The sequence below is a fragment of the Euprymna scolopes genome, chromosome 25 (assembly GCF_053919585.1).
Source record: "Euprymna scolopes isolate OS-2025 chromosome 25, ASM5391958v1, whole genome shotgun sequence".
Lineage (NCBI taxonomy): Eukaryota > Metazoa > Mollusca > Cephalopoda > Sepiida > Sepiolidae > Euprymna > Euprymna scolopes.
The window spans coordinates 60,062,611-60,085,690 of record NC_136506.1 but is presented as its reverse complement, the minus strand read 5'-3'; the positions used below and the strand labels follow the sequence as shown (position 1 = coordinate 60,085,690).

At 33.1% G+C, this 23,080-nt stretch overlaps 1 protein-coding gene across 3 annotated transcripts in view; it reads left to right on the top strand.

The window, feature by feature from the left end:
• The window catches only part of LOC145247372 (organic cation transporter protein-like), a 255,075-nt gene that overhangs the window by 78,125 nt on the left and 153,870 nt on the right, over nucleotides 1–23,080 (top strand). For 2 of the 3 annotated variants that reach the window (XM_080109052.1, XM_080109053.1), the window contains exon 3: nucleotides 14,390–14,554. In XM_080109052.1, the coding sequence (XP_079965178.1) occupies nucleotides 14,412–14,554 (143 nt within the window). In that variant the 5' untranslated portion in view covers nucleotides 14,390–14,411. Of the gene's footprint in view, nucleotides 1–14,389; nucleotides 14,555–23,080 lie in introns of those variants that run through there. The other variant, XM_080109054.1, reaches the window with a different exon arrangement.

The window sequence follows — 23,080 nt, the reverse complement described above, 5'->3', positions numbered from 1 at the left end:
ATTTCGTTTCATTTCGTTTCATTTCGTTTCATTTCGCTTCATAACTGATGAAATTAAAACAGATATTCATGAAAAAAATGCAGTTTAATAGCTTTTGGTTTTGAACATTTCATAAAATGACATTTTGTATTTTACTTGCTTGGTTGATAACATGACATTTTTTTTCTGTGGGAGAATTATATATTTTTTTTATATTTTCAACTGCGTTTGGTTCTTCCGTCTTCTACTTCGTCTTCAAAAGCTTAGGTGGTTTATTCATACCACCATTTAGCAATTTTTTCATTCACGAACAAAAATTGGTTTCATTAGCGCTTTTTTTGTGATGAGATTAAGCCACACGATAGATATTGAACAATTACGGTTGCCATTTTCCGAGATGAAATAGAGGATGAGTTTATTATAAGATTTGATTTTTTTTTTAAGATTTATTCATTGAGTACCCAGTTTTCAAGGCTAAATGCCACTGGAGGAAGCGGATTCGTGAATAGAATGCCGGTGAACGATTGAATAATATTATAAAAGAATTGAAACTGAAGAATACAATGAAAAACTTACCACTCGAACGGTTTATTATTTGCTTGGAATTGAAGACAACACTGTTTTAACTCATTTGGTAACTTGTTCCACATGTGGGTTAATGATTAAAAATTCCGTTCGATACTAAATACATGCTTTTTCTTCCATGTGTCAAATAGTTTCAAGGAACAGAAAACATCAATTACAGAATAAACAGAAAGTTCCAACCACAAAAGAATATCATGTAACTGTTGTAATTAGATTTGCTTTATAAAAAAAAAACGTTCATGTTACAAGATTGCTTATGTCACGTGGTGCATACTTAACTTTATTAAACAATGAGTTTCTACTAAAATATTTAAAGCAAGACATTTCAAGTTGAAAATGACATAAATTTTAGAATTATTACAAATTAAAAAAAATGTAAGCTATTTAAAATTTGAAACCGTATTTTAAAATCTATCATTTCTGTAATAACAAAATAATGGAATAAATATTTCTTCAAAATAATTAAAAATTAAAAAATATTTTTTTCAATACATGTCAATTTGGATATAAGCAACAAAATATTTTACAATTTAATTAAAAACGTGACACAGCATGATGGAAACTTTAAACATCTGAGAAAAAAGAATCATTTTTTTAAATTTGGAAAATTATTTTTTCCAAAAATGTTCAACGTTTATAATCATAAAAATCCTTTTTTATTTCACACTTTAGGAAACGTGTACTGAGAAACTGTAGAGAACGTGATTATTTTTTTAATTCTTTATATAAGTACATCGTAAAATGGCTGACCTTTTGTAGCAATGAATTATTCATGAATTTCTCCAAAGTTATTAAATATAAATCAGCAATGAGTGTTTCGACATTTTTTTTATCATCCAATTAATTTGGGTTTGATATTTATATGGAAATGATCGAATACTGGAATAATTGAATGCGGGAATGATCGAATGCAGGAATAATATAATTCAGGAATGATCGAATGCAGAGATGATAGAATGCCAGAAAAAATAATTGATTGTTATTTCTATGGAAATGCTCTAAGTTTTGACCTCCGGTTCCTCCTTGTATAACACCCACAGCAAGAATTCATCTTTTTATTACAACTACAAAGAACTTTCTTTTCTTTGTGTGCATAACATAAAATGGAATAAGAACAAAATTCCCCCCCCCAGACTTCTTATCTCTGAAACACATCCTCCCTGCACTGCTGCTATGCAGATCATAAGAGTCGTTTTTAAACCCAATATCAAAAAATACGCGTCATAAACATCCCCATGCGTAATCAATTTTTTAATTCTATTTATTTTCAAGCCTCAAATATGTTTTTACCATCTAGCTGACAATCAGTTCAATTCATTAACGTTGCTTTTCGTCTTAATAAGTTGCGACTTATTCGTAAATAAAGAATCAAACTAGTTTGGTCATATTTGCGAAAGACTGAAAAAAACTATAACAAACAAAACATTTAATTTTCATGAAATCTATAGCATGTATAAACAAAAATCTTTCTGGTCCCATCTCTTCCTTATTAAATGATCGAACGTGATTGTTCTTCAAATACTTTAAAATTTTCACGCTCATAAAAAATAGTCAATACAACTAAAAATTATTTCTCTTACTATTATTTCACAAAATTGTTTCATTGAATAAATTTCAAAATTAATCGGATTAATATTGATTAATGAACACTCGACTTGTAATTGTAGTGTAGCATTCAAAAATCATTTCATTTTATGGCGAAAGACGACGACATGTTCGTAAATTACTGGTGCAAAAATGACAAAGCTTTAAAAAAAATCAGTAATTCGTCTACTTTTTTTTAATCATTATTACTTATATACAAACAAAAAAACTTTTGCTGTTGTTTGAAATGGAAGAATATTTAATAATATGTTTAGATTATTTCTCCTTTATTCAAGCCATTGTTTCATCATTTCAATATATCTAAATACATTTTGGTGTAGTTTTGTAATACTATGGTTCATTAATTATTATTGAATCCATTCTCGATGACCAATATTAAATTTTAATGGTGTTTGCTTGAAAGATATAAATGTTAATTTATTTTATTGCGGACTATTATTCTCATCTTTTTTTTAGTTGTTTCACGACGTTTCGGCCAACTATTCCTCTGCTTTTGTAAAAAAAAAAAGATGAGAATAATAGTCCGCAATAAATTAATATAAAGAATACTCATATCAATAATGAATTCCAATTAAATAATAGAATTAAACGTGTTCGTTATTTTAGTCGCCGTCGATCATCAATAAAGATTTTTAGCGTAGATAAAAGCTTTCTCTTTATTATTCAGGTTAATTGAAGGTAATGAATTTTATTTTAACCATTTAATCAATAAGAAATGTGCCGTTTAATTCTGTGCATGTCTACAACTTTTGGATGCATGAAGATTGTAATGTTGGTTTTGTTTTAATTCGAAACAAAGAAAGTTCATAAATTTTAAGAACTAAGCTAAATTTGTGATATATATAAATCAATATACCTGCAAAACTAGTCTAATGTGCCAGACAATTCTTTATATGAACTATGTGAATATTTTCTCGAATGTTGCTTCATCTGGAAATAACTGTAGGTCACATATAATTTGGGCAACTTCCGCTCTCAAGCAAAGTGTTCATATCGGTATGTAACAACGGATTTCGCACATTATTCTTAAAGGCTTGTCTCTACATTTTCCAACCATAACTATTTATTCTGTCAGTTAAATTCAGAAGAAATAAAATCGGGTTTGATTTCTTTAGCTAAACTCCGATATTTAATCTTCCCTTGAAACTCGTGAAGGCATTTTAATGAGGTTCATCTCAGACATAAGCAGTAACCCACCAAAGTGTTTTATCGCTATTTTCCCACTGGTTTTCAGCCGAAAATGCAACTAAATCTAACAATGGAAATTAAAATACAGAGCAAACAAACTCGATATTATCCGAATGTCATATTTAGTCTATTCATAAAAAGAATAACATTTATTCATAAAAAGAATAACATTTGTAGAACTTCTTTGATTTTCCCATGCGCTTCGAAAGTGAAGTACACTCAATGTCCGAGAGGATTATGTTGCCACGGCTTTTTATTGATCAAATTCAATTCTTCAAGACGAAATCAAACGATTCTTGTCTGATGTTAAACGGAACTATTCACACTAGCTACGACATTTGGTTGTCAAGTCATTATATAAAATTCAAAGAATTCCACGAGAGTAAATCAATATTTGCTACTAAAACCTTGGTGTCATCGTTTATAATTTTGCATACTTTCTACTTGTACGCAAATGCCTTAAATGGTAGGAAAAATCTGAATGATATGAGGTTGGTGCAAATATAATATCGTTTTTTTTTTAAAGTTAAATTTATAGAAGAAAAACGATATTATTTTTGTATCAACCTAATATAAATAATTCAAACGTTCAAGAAAAAAGAAATAAGAATAGATCAAATGCAGCCACATTAGATGACGTAAAAATCACTTCTTCTCATGTCCGCGATATCATAAAAAACTTAGACACTTCAAAGGCGTGTGGGCCTGATCTCATCCCTGCTAGCCCCCATACTTTCCAAGCCTTAATGAATCTTGCTTCCCTAAGCTGGATGATGGCCTTTGTGGTACTAGTGTACAAGAGTTCTGGTGAAAGAACAGACCCTTTCAATTATCGCCCCATTAGTCTCCTCCCACTCTTCACTAAAATCTTTGAGACCTTAATTAATCAAGCACTAGTTCATCACTTCACAAAAGCAAATCTTCTCTCTGACAAACAGTATGAATTCAGGCAATGTCGTTCTACGGCAGATATTTTAAGTCATCTCTGAACGCATTTACCGGGCGAAGCCAGGTCTGTAGCCCTTGATATATTCAAGGCCTTTGACAAAGTGTGGTACAAAGGGCTGCTAATGAAAATTAAATCGAACGGTATAACTGGACGTACACTAAATATAATTAGATCCTTCTGAATGATATAATATGAAGCATATAGGTTATCATTTAGCATTAATGCAGGAGTACCTCAGGAGTCGATCCTTGGATCATTATTATTCCATATATTCATAAACGACCTCCCTTAGAATATTGTGTCCGAAATGGGTATATTTGCTGATATAATGTGCATGAGTAAAAAGCAGATGTACATAAATATAAGACAATGGCAGTATCGTTAGAAAATCACCTCCAGACTAATGGAGCCGCAAATGGATGGTAACATTTAATGCTAGTAAAACTAAGCTGCTCTCCTTTAACAATTACAAGACGCCTCTTCAACCACCTATATCCATGACAAATAGCACCTGAGAATTCTATCTTAAAATTCCTCGACCTAACATTTGCAGGCAATATGAACTGGAAAGGCTGCTGCAAAGAAGGTGAGTTCTCTCTATCGAGCTAGAAAGCTACTCACACCTGAGTATCCTGTACCTCTACAAGGCCACCATTCGCCCATGCATGGAGTATTGTTGCCACATCTGAGCTGATGCATCTACCACTAGTCCCTCCCTCTTAAATAGGGTCCAAAAAAGTTGTGAATCTAATCGGTCCCACTTTATCAACTAAGCTCCAGCCCCTGTCCCATCGCTGCAATGTGCCTGTTTTACACATATTTTAATGGAATGTGTTCTGATGATCTTGTTTCACTTACATATCGACGTAGATATCCCCGACAAACCTGCTTAGCAAGAAGATCTCACTCCCTCACTGCTGTTGCCCCTAAATGCAAATTTCTTCCCTCAAACAGCTAGACTTTGGAATTCCCTTCCTGTTGCCTGCTTCCTTGGCTGTACTGATATGCAGAACTTTAAATTTAACATAAACAAATATCTTGTTAATCTTTCCTAGATATGGCCCCAAATAATAGCCTCTTACGTCAAAGTGGCGATATGCTTTGTAAGGGGTGAACATAAGAAGAAAAAAATGAATTTTATTCATTGTAAAGACATACAATTGGACACGTGGCTATTAAATTGGAGCACAAAGATGCGTTATTTCTCGTCTTAATCAATTGAGCCATCTAACCTTTGGGTGGAATAGAGTTGGTCATTTGTTTTGTTCTCATCCTTTCACAATACGTTATGGTTTATATCTTGTGATCGTATGTAAACTACCATCTTCTTTTCACGCTATATAAAAGTATCTTATCTTTTTTTTCTTATACCTGTCCATCAATCTTATGAGCCTCAATGTGGAGTAGGTCATGGGCACCACAAGGACGGCCAATGTTGATCTGGAATAACCCACAAAACCTTTCAAATATGATGTTTGCTTACGACTCGAACTGCTTAGAAAGAACTATATATATTTGCTTGAAAATGGATGACGTCATAAAATGAAGTTTTTTCAAAATTTATCAAAGGCTACCACAATTCACCCTTTATCAATTTATTTTCAAGTTAATACTTTTTGTAAAAACATGATTATCAAGTAATGCCAAATTTTATATATATAATACCGACTCAACGGGTCACGGATGGTCTAATCTACTATTAAAACTCTGATACGTTTGTTTTAAATCTCGTTTTCATCGTGACACCGTGCATACTTCATGGCTGATAGCACTCTTTCCGAGGATCTTGGACACTATTGGGTCTTTAATGTCTGCGAAGATCTAATTTCTGTCACATTGCCATAATCTATTCCAATACCTTCTTTCCTCAAACTGCAGCAACACGCAGAAATTTAATTTAAATGTGGTGTGAACAAACATCTTGCTGAACCACTCTCCACCTAGCATGTCCCCTATGTCTGATACTTAATTCACAGTAGTTATTTATATCTCAGTGAGTGTGCTTCGTTTGAAGTGGATAAAAGCGATAAAAAAATTACATGATGGGAGAAAAGTCAAAAACGTAAATAAAAGGCGATATTAAGAGAAATTGAATGATATAATATGAAATCGATATATGATTCTAATTTGGAAATATTGCTTGCTTCCAGGTCCAGGTCGAGATTGCTTCCTATTGGGCTTGGGCGAGGTTGCTTCCTATTGGGCCAGGGCGAGATTGCTTCCTATTGGGCTTTGGCGAGGTTGCTTCCTATTGGGCTCGGGAGAGGTTGCTTCCTACTGGGCTCGGGAGAGGTTGCTTCCTATTGGGCTCGGGAGAGGTTGCTTCCTACTGGGCTCGGGAGAGGTTGCTTCCTACTGGGCTCGGGAGAGGTTGCTTACTATTGGGCTTGGGAGAAATGCTTGATTTTGCCTTTCATGTCTGCTTGCTTCGTATTGGAGTTAGGCTGGAAAATGTTAAGTCAATGCCTTGGATCTTCGTTGGCTGCTATATTTTGTCGGTCTGACTTGAATGGTTAATGCTTCATGCTTCCGTCTTGCCATAGTTTGGAGAATATTAAATGGTTACTTCTAGATTACATTGAAATGAATTTCTGTACACCGACACTTGATACAAACAAGGCGATTTTTCTTTTCTGTCCCCTTGCGTAATAGGCTTTCTCAAGCAACACAATATTAATATTGTTCCCTTTGACATATTTGCAAAAACGGTTTAGTAAGCTTTAATAATTTTATTTTCGCTGATGGCAAAACCATTATACCGCCCTACAAGATTAATCTAGAAAATTTTCTTTCTTTATGTTGTTATTAAGAAGCTAAAATACACTTTTTATAATCCCATAGGGATTTCCCTGATCCTCTAAAACACTTAATATCAAATGGTTTTGACTTACTGGCGTGATACAAGATATGAGCTTAAAAGTACAAAATCTTTTCTTTTTTTTTTTTTTTAACTAAATGATAACATCTGCGAGTTTTTAGGACAAATTTGCTGCAATTAATTCTCAGAACTGGTGACAACCGGTGATTTACTAAACCTTTTCACTCGATTTAACACCATTATTTAATGGCGATTAACCACTTAACTAATAGCTGAAAGTTGACATGATTCTCTATTTCCGAGCTGAGGTTGCCTAATTCATTTGGATTTCATTCTTTACAAGCATCTTTGTTCCTAATCAAAATTAATAAATCACAATTTGACAACTGTCATCAGCGTTACCAACCATTATTCAATTCAGCGTTTCTATTTTACATCATATTTTGTTTTCGTTACAATCAACATACACATTTAATCATCAACCATTTCAATCTTTCCTGGTCTAAACACGGCGGAATAATGTAAATATTCAGCAAGAAAATGTTGGGATTCATGTGGTCAAAACATTATTTCCGTCGTTCTGTTGAAGTCTTAGATTTGTGCACTTCTTAGAATCTGATAAAGAATGAGATATCGTGAACCTTGTCTTCTGCAGAATCTTTAAATAATGCAATTTCACATAACAATTTCGTTTCTTTAATTTGCTATTTGCATAATTGTATTTATTCATCATAAAAAATGTTTAGTGATTTTTATTTTCGAATTTTTCTTGTTGTAGTTGCTACTGCTGTTGTGTATTAGCATAGTCCAATCCGCGAATTGTTTCATTTTAAAATATTTTGGACATGCTTTATTCAGACGAAAATTACAACATAAACAAAATGTACGGAAAAGTCAAAATTATTTATCAAAACAATAAAGCAAAAAAAAAGTCGTTATTTTTATTTTAGATATTTGCCACCATTTTTTAAAAACTTTTGTTTTAGTTAATTTTGCCAAAAATGAAAAAGCAACAAATTTTATTTTTAAGCGTGTTGAATGTTGTTTTTGTTATTTCTTTAAAACAAAAAAATGTTTCAAAATAAATCCTTTGTAATTCGGGTTTCATTATTGTCACTGCTACAATAAATGATATTTTATGTAAGTTCTTTTTTTTTGTTTGTTTAGAAAACCTTATTTGTAAGTATTTTCGACTTTAGTCCTTTAAATCTTCATTTGCTACTGCTGTAGTTTTGAAAAATTAACAATTTAACAATGTTACTTGAGTGAAATGAACAACCCATCCGATGGTGTTAGAGATGAGGAAGAACAAAAGGCAATGAATGGATAAAATGGATATTTTGACGTGATGTCTTATATTGTTGCTTGCAATTTATTGGTTATGTTTGATATTCGTGTCGATATCTTACGTTGGTGGCATATCTTATGTTGTTGTGATGTACCTGCCTTGGATTCATATGGCTATGAAAAATGACAACAGAGGAAAATATGGAGATTTTAGCGACGTAATATAACATCAAAGCATATAAGTTGTTTCAGGGCACATTATTACAGTATAATAAATTAATTTTTGTCATTTTATCTCTCGTTAATCCTTTTCACTGGTTTGTTCGCTTTGGCATGTAATTAGCAACCAGCTCTGGCTTCGGTACTAAGATACTAATTTTTCTTTCACGAAAAAAATTGTTTTATTGCCGACCGTCTGAGGCGCAATCACTAGGGAATGTCGACTGGTCCAGTTACAGCTATTTTACCCCATTACAGCTTCTCTGTGTTATTCGGGCACATTGTTTTTTCTCTTACATCAAACGACCTTGTACCAATTAAGGTTCAAACCCTTCTTTATTGGAATAAAGTATCGTTCTGTTCTAAGGTATCATCCTTGTCGGAAGGGCATGATTTACTATCTGTTGCGTCCTATCCGGGTAATTTCAACGGGCCCATTCATTACTATATTTGTACCTTATCAGAGTACTCTTTCAGGTCAGCTGGTTTACTCTCACTAAAAAAAAGTCTTGTGTCATATCGTTTGCTTCCATCATAAACACATACTGTTTCTTCAGTAGCTCATATTGCACAAGCTCACCTACATTACTTGTCCTCAAGGAAGTTTGTGGCCGTTTCTTAATATAAATATATTTGTATGTGATGCTCTATTTCCGGTCCATATTAAATTACTGGCCGATTTATTTTTCTTTTCTGGCAAACTTGTAGTTTTGCAAACTTTAACAGCCCACAAAACTGACTGTGACTAGCATCGAAATTGACTTGGTAAGCTAGTCCTGTTGGTGTTTCCAGCTGGTGCACTCGACTGCAACTAGCAGATCTGTTTTTGCCTACGCCCTAGTAACTTTCGACCTGCTTCTCCCGCTGATATTCTTTGTCCGACTATTGACTTCCGCCTAGATATAGACTCAAAAAGTCAATGGACCGAGCATGAGGATTGTTTTTCTCCGACTCAGATAAACAATCTGCAATCATCCAATCTTGGCGTGATATCCACATTCGACCAGTATCAATTGGAAACGCCAACCAGACCTACTGAGCTGTTTCTCCCACTACAATAACATCCTAGTTTTGATAACCAAAACTGGAGAAGTGACCCATTCTGCACTTTTCATCAACACTTGCTGTGGTGCTGGCAGCTGAAACAATACTTCATTTTCCTGTACTTTTACAGCCTAAAAACGGATGTGTTATTTACAAATTTTACGTTTGCCATCTTTCTTTACAATTGCTGTATTTGTCTTGTGCCTCTAATAAGTTGTTAAATCGAATAATATAATTGGTCATTGTAGCATATGTTGTATATGAAATACAAAACTTTAAAAGGAAATTGACTGCCATGAAATTCATGAAATTAGATTACTGTTTTTTAATTTGTCTGTTTTATCATTCATTTCATTGGAATGTTGATGACTGACGCGAGAAAAGAATATTTCTTATGGCTGCTCTGTTTTTAGGTTGTCGGCCAAAACAGCATCAGTTTCCACTTCTATTAAAAAATAATAAATAAAAATATTAGAATGTGTAAAAATTCCTTGCGCCATTTTTAGTAGATAATGATTACGATATGAGTTGATACGAGTTGATACAGAAAAAGAATCCAACTTTTAATGAAATACTTATTGATGCATTTTGTAGCATTTATTTTATTTATAAATAGCAAGCCATGTGTCCCTACGTTGCTCGGGAGCAATAATGGTTTAAATGATGTTAAAAACAGATCCATAGAATTTTCTGTTGGGTCGATTTTAGGTTGATATTACCTATTATTAGTAATAGTATTATTACATTAACTATGGTTGTTAATCAGGTGAAGTCTGTATCCCTGCAGATACCTATCCCATTCATTTGACTCAATCTGAGTGTACCGATCTAAAACGAATGAAACCTACGAGCGTTACGTATTTCATTCTAGGAAGCAAGGAGAATCAGAGACTGTGGAATCCTTTATTACGGCACTTCGGACGTTGATAAAAACGTGCAATTTTTGCGACAATTGCGTTTCATCAGTACTCAGAGATCAGGTAGTACTGGGAATACACAATCCTCAGACACAAGCTGATTTATTGAAAATAAGACAGACTTACAAAAATGTATTGACATCTATAAGCTGTCTGAAAATGCTACAGTCCAGTCCAAAATCCTAAGGCCTAAAGGAGTGAACAGGGTTGATTTTAAATCCAGGAGTAAGACATCAGCACACAAGTGCTAGGCGCGTGCATTGCGGTATGGAGCGAACAAAGAGTTATGTCCTGCACTTGGTAAAATCTGTTATAAATGTAAGGGGGAAAAAACACTTTCCCATGAAATGCAAAGTATCAAGGAAAAAGAAGGTGCAGACGGTCAAAACCCAACATTATGGCCAGGAAAACGACAGTAGTGGTTGTTCAGACTATGGACATGTAGACAGCGTAACAATTAAGGAAAAGGAGAATGCTGTAAGTGAAGAGGTGATAAATGCAGAAATGGTGGTGAAAGGAAAACCAATTGTCTTTCAGCTCGATAGTGGAGCGTCCGTGAACATATTGAATGAGAAACACGTGATTGGAAAAACACTGGAATATTCAAATAAGACTCTTGTCATGTGGAATGGAGCAGAAGTGAAGCCATTGGGAGAGTGTCGAGTAAAAATGATAAACCCCAAAACTGGACAAAAATATGCAGTCAAGTTTGTCATTGTGAAAGTGGATTTCCATCCCTTACTTGAGCAAATGCAATCCAAAAAATGGAACTCGTCACAATCAATAATGACAAATTCAAAATGGTCACCAAAGTTTCCCAAATGAATGAATCCAGCAGCCAGTACTCGGAAAGCATTTCCAATGACTTCAAAGATGTATTCAAGGAAGAATTAGGTCAATTGACAGCAAGGTATTTTCTACCCTGGATCTACGAGATGGATTTTGGCATGTAAAATTAGACGAAGCCCACAGTCGCTTAACATTTTCTACAACATATGGTAGGTTCCGGTGGAAAGTTTTACTTTTCGGAATTGCTCCAGCACCGGAGATATTTCAAAAGACTCTTTTTGACAATGTGTCCGATTTAGAGGGGGTGGATTACAAAGCGGATGATCTTCTGGTGACTGGGAAGGGTAAAACGATGGAAGAAGCAAAAATTGATCATGACCAAAAACTCGGGAAACTGTTGTAGAGATGTTGTGATCGTGGGATGTGATTGAATGCTGAAAAGTTGAACCTACGACAAACGTCTATATCTTTCCTGGGACACATGATTACCAGTGATGGTTTACGTCCTGATCCAGGGAAGGTAAGAGACATAAAAGAGACGCCGTGCCCAACAGATGTGAAGGAAGTTTAATGATTGGTTGGATTCGTAAATTACCTGGCAAAATGTCTACCACACATATCTGACGTGATGGCCCCAATTAGAAATTTAATGAAGGCAGATGTGACATGGACATGGTCCCAAATTCATGAAAAGGCTTTTGGGGAAATTAAAGAGTTAGTGAGTGAGGCACCAGTATTAAGGTACTATGGCCCCAACAAATCTTTGGTCATTCAATGCGATGCAAGTGAGAAGGGCATGGGGGCTGCATTACTGCAAGAGGGTCAACCGCTAACCTATATCAGCCATGCACTGACTGACACAGAAACTCGGTATGCACAGATTGAGAAGGAACTATTAGCAGTAGTCTACGCATGTGAACGGTTTCACCAATATACGTTTGGTCGACAGATAACAATACTAACTGATCATAGGCCACTGGAAGTGATCATGAAAAAAGAATTGGTGAAATGCACAAAACGACTGCAAAACATGCTGATGCGACAACAGGCTTACGTTGCTACAGTTCTGTACCATCCAAGTAAGAAAATGTTCCTTGCAGACACGTTATCAAGAGCATATATCTATAGATTGGGCGGTGAGTATATGGACGGTGAAGATGATGTGAAGGAAGCAGAATATATTCCTGTAACAGAGAGAAGACTACTTGAACTGCGCTCAGCCACGAAGGAAGACAGAAGCATGTAGCAGTTGCAGCAAGTAATTCTGGAAGAATGGCCAGAAGACAAAATACATCTTGACTCAGAGGTGAGACAATATTTTAATATACAGAGTGAAATGACGGTGCAAGATGGGCTAATTTTCAGAGGAAACCGGGTAGTGGTCTCACTGACAGTGGGGAGTGTTGAAAGAAAAGCTGCATTCCACACACCTGGGAGTAGAGGGATGTTACAGAAGCGCAAGAGAATGCTTGTATTGGGCAAATATAAACAGTGACATAAGTGACTACGTTTCAAAATGTCCCAAATGTAAAAATATGAAGTAGCCTATCCAGCAGAACCATTAAGGGTCCATGAAATGCCTGACAGACCCTGGACAAAAGTAGGAATAGATCTATTTAATTTATTTATCTCTGCACAGTTGATTACATGAGCAACTTTTGGGAAATCTTCTCAATACAAAAGCAAAGACAGTGATAACTAAACTGAAACACCATTTTGATCGACATGGAATACCAGCTCAGGTGGTAACTGATAATGGGCGTCAGTTTAGTAGCCAGGAATTTTCTACCTTTGCAAAAAAAGTGGTGTTTTATACATATACTGGTCAGTCTACACAATAGCAAGACAAATGGTAAGGTGCAATCTGCAGATAAGATGGCAAAAACCTTTCCAGAAAACAATGGAAATAAGGCTGGCCCATACCTAACAATGTTGGATCACAGGAATACGCCAGGCAAGGGTCTCTTATCACCAGCTCAGAAGCTGATGTCAAGGAGAACAAAAACACTTCTCCCAACCAGGGAGGATTTACTCAAGCCAGAATTGACCAAAAATCTAAGAAAAATGGTGAAGCAAGACCGCAGGAGGCAAGAACATTCTTTCAACCACAAAGTAAAACCACTGAAACCATTGTATCTGGGAGATTTAGTACGGATGAAACCACACATAAATGGTCAAAAAGAATGGAGGGAAGCAGTGATAGGGCGGAGACTGGATGAGCGATCATACCATATAAAAGTGGATGGTGAATTATATCGACGGAATAGAGTAGATTTGAAGAAAACTGCAGAGACATCCCCACTCACATCAGTAATACGCCAACCATATGAAGTGCAGAGCCAAGAATGCAGAGCAGGGTACAGAAGAGATATGCACCACAGAACCACCTCAATATGAATGTGAAATAAGAGAAAGTCCAAACCCGACCTCATCCCCAACAAAACCAAGCCCGGAAAGGTTGGGAAGAATAGTAAGAGATCCTGTGAGATTCAGGGATTTCACAACATAAGTGAAAGTACAGAATACTCCCTGTTAGGTATGAGGGTAGTCAGCCCAATGAATGCCTAGATCACTATATTTCATAGATTCTGTTTTAATTCTTAGACTTTTTGTTTTTCTTTGCTTTATTTTGTCATTGAGAAAAGAGAAGATGTTGCATGAGGAACTAACAAGAGTTTTCATTGTCTCGAGTTGCGTCCCTTACCAGTGTACGTTTGTGCTTTGTTTTTATTAATGATAAATAAAGACGTCATTATGTAAATGCCGATCGATCGTTATGTCTTTTCTAATCCATTGGCATCCTCAATAAGATAATGACACACTATCCTAATTTATTAATAGAAATATTCTTAAAAATAGTTATTGCTGTATGGAAAATATGCAAACAACTAACAAACAAACGCAATAATTATTTTAATAATAAGAATAAAAATTCTACAATATTTTTATTAATGTTGAAATGGTTTTGAAATCCTATTTGCAAATTCTGGTCTTTTTCTTTCGTTCCAGATCTGTCTGTTCAGTAAGAAATATGCAGTTCGACACCCTACTCACTCACATTGGTCAATTTGGTACCTTCCAGAAACTTGTTATCTTATGGATTTATCTGGGAGGGAGCCTCGACGGTTACCATTATGGGATAAGTGTCTTTATCCTTCCTGATCACAAACACAGGTTAGTTTAAGCGATGACCAATTTTTACTTTTCTTTTATAGTGGGAGAGAGGGATATTTTAAAACTAATAATGCAGGAAGATCCTCTCGATGCATTGTCCTTTAGCACAAATGCATACAGATGTCCTTCCTGTATTTTATCTATTATATATTTGAATGAATAAATCAGCTTGCACATCACCTTTTCTAGTCGAGTACCGAAAGAATATGTTTTATTAACGCGTATTAAAAACAAAAATGATTGTCAACATTCAATGTAATATTTGCATTTTTATTAATCTCTCTATATATAGGAAGGTCGCTTATAACGTCTTTAAATATATATATATATATATATATAATATATATATATATATATATATATATCTTCTCACGATCTTTCTTTGAACTCCAATAGCTGATATATTCAGTTTAATACAAAAAAAAGTGATAAAACTAATTAAAAATATTGTTTGTACTAGTTTTAAAAGAAGGAAAAGGTTTTTGTGCAGCTCAAAGATTCCAACACTATGATATTCTACCTTTTGCGTTTTATCTTATACGTCGTAATGAAACTCTGCCTGATAACGAGTCTGTTTCATATTATCTGAAGAATTTGGTTGCTTGATAGCATAAAACCCTTGAGCCTAAAATGAGAAAAGAAAGAGAAATAACTAATGTGAGTTTGATACAATGTGTAAACGATTTTAAAAATAAATTTGAAACACATTATAAAGAACAAGAACGTTCCTTATTGAAATTATATATATATGGTAAGAATTATATGAAAGTTAATTCCAAATTTTATATATTTATATAGTGTTTCAATACTTACCTCGATACGTGAATAGAGCTTAGTCGTAATATAAAATATATTCATGTAAGCAAAATACTCTGAAACGTCCGTGTTTCATTCTATGGAAAATTTCATCAGACTAAATACGAAGTTTAACAATCTAACAACACTTTTTATAAGTCTACTACTTAAAGCTAATAGTTTTTATTACTTATTTAAAACACTCTCGCCCATTTCTTGCCAATGCCTTTGCTCAATAAAGTTTAATTGATTTTCACTAATATTTTACGATCATTCTCAAGTACGTCTTGCAGATCCTGTTTGTATAAACAGTTATATTTTTAATTCACTTTTGATCAACTAATCCAATGAAAAGTTGATTTTATGTCGACAGTTTAAAGCAATTTAGATTGTGTTGCTTACTACATTCAAACTTTAAACAATTTCATTCTTTTCTCAAACATAATTATGTAAGCACTGATCGCTTAAAAGTCTAGTTTTAAGCCACTTTAATATTTTCCATGCAACTATCGCCAAGTTCCTAAAGAAGGCTAGATAATGACGTACTATATCTGTATTTTGGTTAGTAAATGTACCTTTTTCTTTGCTATTTTAATCTTAACTTGAATAACAAAAATATTTCACTATATGTATGAACGTTTCTCTGCAGCATGTAATAAATAATATATACATACATATATATATATATATACATATATATATATATATATATATATATATATATATATGTATATGCATACCGAATATAGAAAATATACAAAATAACAATTTCTTGAAAGATCTTCATCAGTGCTTATAAAGTGTTCACTTATTCTGCTGGAAACTGAAAAAAAAAGTGTATTTATTTTATATATATTATATTTTTATTCTATTTTTCATACATTATCTATTTATTGATAATATAATATATATATATATATATATATATATATATATATATATAATTGTTAATATTTATTTTAAAATATTATAGTTATAAAGTCCCTTTAAAAATTAAATTTGAACCCTATTTATGGAATTAAGAAAAAGCTGTTAACGTTATCCCAATCGTTGAATACTCTCTGGCTGTTTACTATATATGCCCGCTAACTTGTCATTTATAAGCACTTAATTTTCCCAAATGATTCTATTAATCGTCGGTGGCCTTGAGGTAAGATGCTAGCCTATGAACTCGAGGTTTGAATCTCCCAACTAGCAGTAATTATCACTCCCTACACTGATTGTTACGTAAGCATGAAACGTTGTCTTTAGGTATAAAATAATTGTTAAAATTGTTTATATATATATATATATATATATATATATATATATATATATATATATATATATATATATATAAAATTACACGTAGAAATGCTTTTGAATTATCTTGAGATAAATTAATATTTACTTATATATTTAATAATAAATATGAAGTAAGTTTATGTCACAAAAGAAGTGGATCTACTGTTCTCACGATAGTGTCCACTGTGTGTCATGATTTTTTTTTCTAATTCTCACGAAGTACCGGCTCAAAGAATTGAACATTTTTATTCCAAATATTCAAATTACACTAAAGACGATGATGTCGTAATTCACAGTGCTAAACAGATAGCATTTATGTCTGCGATGATAGATTTTACTTTTGAAGTATGCATTTCATTTATTTATTCGTTATTGGATTGATTTGTCTTTTAAGAACTTTTATTCAAGCTTATTTTGAATTTAAAGAATTGATGATTCTCGGTAAGAGTTGTTTGTTGACAAAAGCGAAATTATTGCTGAATAATTGAAATCACTTCTAAGATCAAACGCAAAAGGTAGAATTTTTTTACTGTGACAATCACAGTCTGCATTAACAGAATAACGGAAACGCAATACAAGTTTCATAACAAAAAATATCATTTAAATGTTTACGTCTTTGCAAATCTCAACTAACATGATTGCAAAAAATTAAACAACTCTTTATTTCTTTCCGCGTTGCCTTTCCATTAAGATTTGCAAGGTTTCGTCTACTTTGTGTTTGTGTTTTACCGACTTAAATTTGAAGTTATTATTACTTTAATTCTTTACTTCCTCGTATTTTTTGCTGATATTTTTGTGTAGACTTTAAGAGGCCCAGATTTAATTGATTTTTCAGGTTTCTTCGTTTATTCTTACCGCTTCTTCAACTGTTAAAATGGTCATTTTAACATGAAACTAATATCACAGCGTGAAATAAGAGATGCACTCAAAACATTTAAAACAACATTTGTTGCAATAAACGCAGGATATTGCTGTGTTCAAAATGTGTGTTTGCTTAGAACACTTGAACTTGTTAAGAATATTTGGATTTGTTTACAACATACGGATTTGTTAAAAATATTTGGACTTGTTTAGAATATTTGGGTTTGTTCAAAACATTAAGGCTTGTTTGGAATATAACGTTTTGTTTTAACATTTAGACTTGTTTCGAAAAGATGAAGTTGCGTAGAACATTTGAACTAGTTTAGAACATTTGGACTTATTTACAATATTTGATCTCTTTTTAAACATTTGAACTTGTTTCGGATATTGAAACTTTTTTTAGAATATTTAGATTCGTTTAGAATATTTGGACTCGTTCCGAACATTTTAACTTATATAGAACATTTGGGGGGGGGGGTCAGAAGGTTTTAACTTGTATACAATATTTGGACTTATTTAGAACATTTGTATTTGTTTCGGACATTTGAACTGGTTTAGAACATTTCGACGTGTTTAAAACATTTGGATTTGTTTAGACTATTGTGTCATGTTTCGAATATTTTTGATCATGTTCATTTGTTTATTTATGGATTAAAATTGAATACTTATTTGAAGGAAACCCTAGAACTCACTGTGAATCTTGTTGTCAATGGAGGCCCGTGAAATATTCATATTTGTTTTTTTCAATGAACTTAAACTGTTATTTTTTGTTGAAGTCGAACACCACCAGGTGATTTTTTGTTGAAGTCGAACACCACCAGGTGATTAACAAAGCTTTATTCAATGATTGATTTCCTATGTTATTCATGCTTACACCTCGAAGAAGATCGAGTTCTCAATGGTGACTAATATTGTTCTACACAATTTTATTTTTTCTTATACTATTATTATACTATTCTATTATTTCGCGATGCTTTTGCGGTGAAAATGTTACAACCTCTGCACAAATGATCCTATGATCCTAACAATATGATGTGTCCGCTTGAAAACGTGATTTTTAAATTTTTATTCATTTTTCGTCGTTCAATAACCTAACTTGTTGGCTCTGATTTCCTGCTACTTCTTTCTCTTCTCAGATAAAGTGCCGGTTAAAAGGTCAACCTGTCGGCCCCAATCCCAAATGTCCCCTTTTTAAACAGGTCGGCTTCCAAAGAGTCTTTCAAGCGGAACAGCGCACCGCCTCTTGTCACATAGACTTGCGATTTCGTAGCAGCTGGCAAACTTACAGATATTTCTCAACGTTTTGGTCACATTTCATATAAAGTCAAAGAGAATAATTAAAAAAGGAATAAAAACTTATATCATCTTTCGAATCTGATACACCTTGTTTTCGTGGCTTTTCCTTTGTTGTAGTGCAAAAGCACTAAATAGATGTTGCATAAGCTGAACAGTTCAGTTTACACACTCGAAATTCCTTCGCAATTTCAAAGTGTTTACACTTGTTTTATGCCTAAATTTACTATTTAATATTTACGTACAAATCAATATATATATATATATATATATATATATATATATATATATATATATATATATTCAATTAATACATCAAAAGTAAAATATTCCGATCTCTATAAAAATTTTCCTTTTTGACGTTTTGGTGAATAATTGATCTATTATTTAATATTAATACCACTCTAATCATTTCAGTTTTCGACTTTCTTCCAATAAATTGGACTTTACTTTCCTTCGCTGGTTTTAGCTTTGGTTTTAGCTTTCATCTTCATCTAATATGAACATTCAAGCTCTCTTCCATAAATTGAGCTTTGATGATAAACTGCCTTCATCTTATTTGAACATCTATTTTCTCTCCAATAAGTTGAGCATTCATTTTCCCTCCAATCATTTGAGCATTCATTTTCCTTCCAATCGTTTGAGCATTCATTTTCCTCCAATCATTTGAGCATTCATCTTCCTCCAATCATTTGAGCATTCATTTTCCTCCAATCATTTGAGCATTCATTTTCCCTCCAATTATTTGGGCATTCATTTTCCCTCCAATTATTTGAGCATTCATCTTCCCTCCAATCATTTGAGCATTCATTTTCCCTCCAATTATTTGAGCATTCATTTTCCTCCAATCATTTGAGCATTCATTTTCCCTCCAATCATTTGAGCATTCATCTTCCCTCCAATAATTTGGGCATTCATTTTCCCTCCAATTATTTGGGCATTCATTTTCCCTCCAATTATTTGGGCATTTGTTTTCCCTCCAATTATTTGGGCATTCATTTTCCCTCCAATTATTTGGGCATTCATTTTCCCTCCAATTATTTGGGCATTCATTTTCCCTCCAATTATTTGGGCATTCATTTTCCCTCCAATTATTTGGGCATTCATTTTCCCTCCAATTATTTGGGCATTCATTTTCCCTCCAATCATTTGGGTATTCATTTCCCTCCAATTAAATTACTATTTATATACCCACAATAATTTGGGATTTTATCTTCAACCAAACATCTTCCATTCATTTTCCCCCAATAATTTGATATTTCATCACACTCCAATAATTTGATATTTCATCACTCTCCACTAATTTGAACTTTGATCACTCTCCAATAATTTGAACTTTGATCACTCTCCAATAATTTGAACTTTGATCACTCTCCAATAATTTGAACTTTGATCACTCTCCAATAATTTGAACTTTGATCACTCTCCAATAATTTGAACTTTGATCACTCTCCAATAATTTGAACTTTGATCACTCTCCAATAATTTGAACTTTGATCACCCCCAATAATGTGAGCATATATTTTCCCTCCTTTAATAATATGAGAATCTATTTTCTCTTCAATAATTTGAGCTTTTATCTTTCTCCTAATAGTTTAGGTTCACATCTTACCCAATTAATTAGATTTTCGTCTCCACGCATTAATGAGCTTTTATCACTCTATGAATTTGAGCAATCTTATGTCTCTAAACAACCGATCGATTTAATTAAACCAAAATATAAGCATGTTTCCTCGTTTGTGACCCTCACACATTAAAATTCTCGCCCAGGTTGGAATGAATTTTAACATTCGTTCGAGGAAGTTTTACTTCTTTCGCCATTGTAGGTTTCATTGATTTTTTTTTATCCTGCATGCACAAGTCTGCTTGAAATAAAAGATACTAGTCATGTTCACCTCCTCCATTTTCTATAGCAGACTTGTTAGGTATTTTCTTTTTCTTTGTTTTACTGTTTATGATTATTTTGAAAATGTGTCTTTTAATTCATGCCTCTTTATTTCAGGAACAATTAAAAAAATTATTTTGGCACAAAATATTTCTCTAAAATTCTAATTGAAACTAATTCTTCAACCTTCATATTTTCTGCAAATTTCATATTGACCGATCAATATGGAAAGATCTATGCGAGAACCAGAAGGTTAAGAATAGTGAAAGATTAATTTCGAATTTGCTTTGTTAGAGTAAAAAAATGTCTAATCAAAACAATATAAACCATTTTCCTCGTGACAAATCAGATGAAGACCAACATGCTCTCCTCGCAGAGTTCCATACACTAGACATGCTCTCATGAAATCACACGTTCTAATTTGCATTAGGAAAGAATAAAGTTGACACTAGATTTTTAAAACGTCTAATAAAATGCTAATTATACCTGATTTACGTCGATGTTCATTTTCCTAAAAGAGTCCTGTTTATATGTTTACTGTTTTCGTATAGAGACTCGTTCTGTATAAAATTGTAACCTTGTGGCAGGCACATTGCTATTAAGATAATTTGTGATGCAAATTAATATGACCATATGCATTACACATGTATCCGATTCATGAATTGAATGTTATTACATGCCAACAATCTTGTTTACGTAGTCTTATCTATTCATTAATGGGGCTAGAATATTTATACATGGTGCAAGTATACAGTGCGTGGGGACGTTTAAATCTCAATCAAAATAACAAGTTTGACCTTCCCCTCAACCCTGTAATACAGTCGTAAAAAGAAGTTCAAGGTCTCAATCTGTTGATAAGGCCATTATTTCCTTTTGAATCATATGCTTTTGTATGATAGCAACAATTCATGTTACAATGATGCTAAGATCAATTGTTCAACTTATGAAGTTTCTTTGTTTTCATTGTGAATTTAGAATTGTGATAATTCGACCTTTCAGACATGCAAACTACGGATCAAATTTCCGCTCTTCTCGATACAGGCGATTCTAGTCATGCAGCTAGCATCAAGATGGTGTCGTACGCAATGTTGTTGTCCATATTAGTTTAATGAAAGCACATCTAAAGTAATCTGCATTGTCTGCTCCAAGAAAGGCGTATAAGCACATTAAGAAAGTTGATTAGATGAAGTTTTGCTTCCAAAGGAGAGAACAAAGCTTAGTTGAATAATAGATTGACATCGCATCGCTTGTAGCTTACTATAGAATGACTTCAATCAAGTGTTCTAAAATTCAAGCATCTTGTATTCGCTAAAGAATATGGGACCTAGTGGATACATGAAAATTAGAATTAAGCATCATTTTCGTTAAATCAACTCTAAACAATTTGCAATTCGTAGAAAGAATATTAAAAAATTTCCTGGCAAGAAAGATCGCTTTGATTATTAAACATCCAAGTCGAAATATTTGGAATGTCATGTCAAAATAGAAAACTGTTGGACCATTTATTTCTCCCCTAAAACAACAATCAATCATTCTAACTCTGGAAATTCGTTGGAGAAATTAGGAATGCATTTTACATATTCAGCAACATTTATATGCGTGACGTTGCTCCAAAATCGCCGTATCGAAGTTGTTGAAAAAAAAGATACATTATAAGCGCTTCGAAAAAAACAAGAATAAAATTGTAGAAAAATCAACTCTCAAATACTAAAACATTAATCATTAATTAAAGAAAAATTCATAAAAAATAATCTCCTTGGACTCTCAGCAATTCCAAGCGATTTGTAATTCACGGTAGACAAAATATTACTATGTTCTCTCATCAATAATATCTACGAGAATAACATGATTTTTTTAAAAATAACATGTTTCCGTGACAATTTATATCGACTGCCACACACATACACACAATACACGCGATCTCTCTCCAAAGCCTGAAATAAACAGCTTATTTTCATTACAAGTACATAAAATAACCCCGCATACTTAATTCAAACATATCTGAATTTTTGCATCCAAATTTTCATGTTAAATCTAATACAGACTAAGCTTAGACTAAACAAAAGTTGGAACCATGCATCTTACTGTGAAACTTTTGTGGAAATCTGTGTTGGAAGATTGAAATGTTGCCTAAGAATAAAGTGAAGGTAAACGGATTGTTGTAATCTCTTTCGTTACATTTAATGAAATTGAATATTATATGTAAACTAAGTTTTGTCAGTGTCTTATGGGTGCATTATTTGGGGCGATAATTTCGGGAAACAAAATTCCTTCTAAAAAATATTTCAAAGATATTTTTGTATTATAACATTAATATTGAAACAAGAGTTTCAGCGAAAATGTAAACAGAAAACTAAAATGAGATTTAAATTATCTTAGTAGACGAATCCATTAAAATATATCGAATC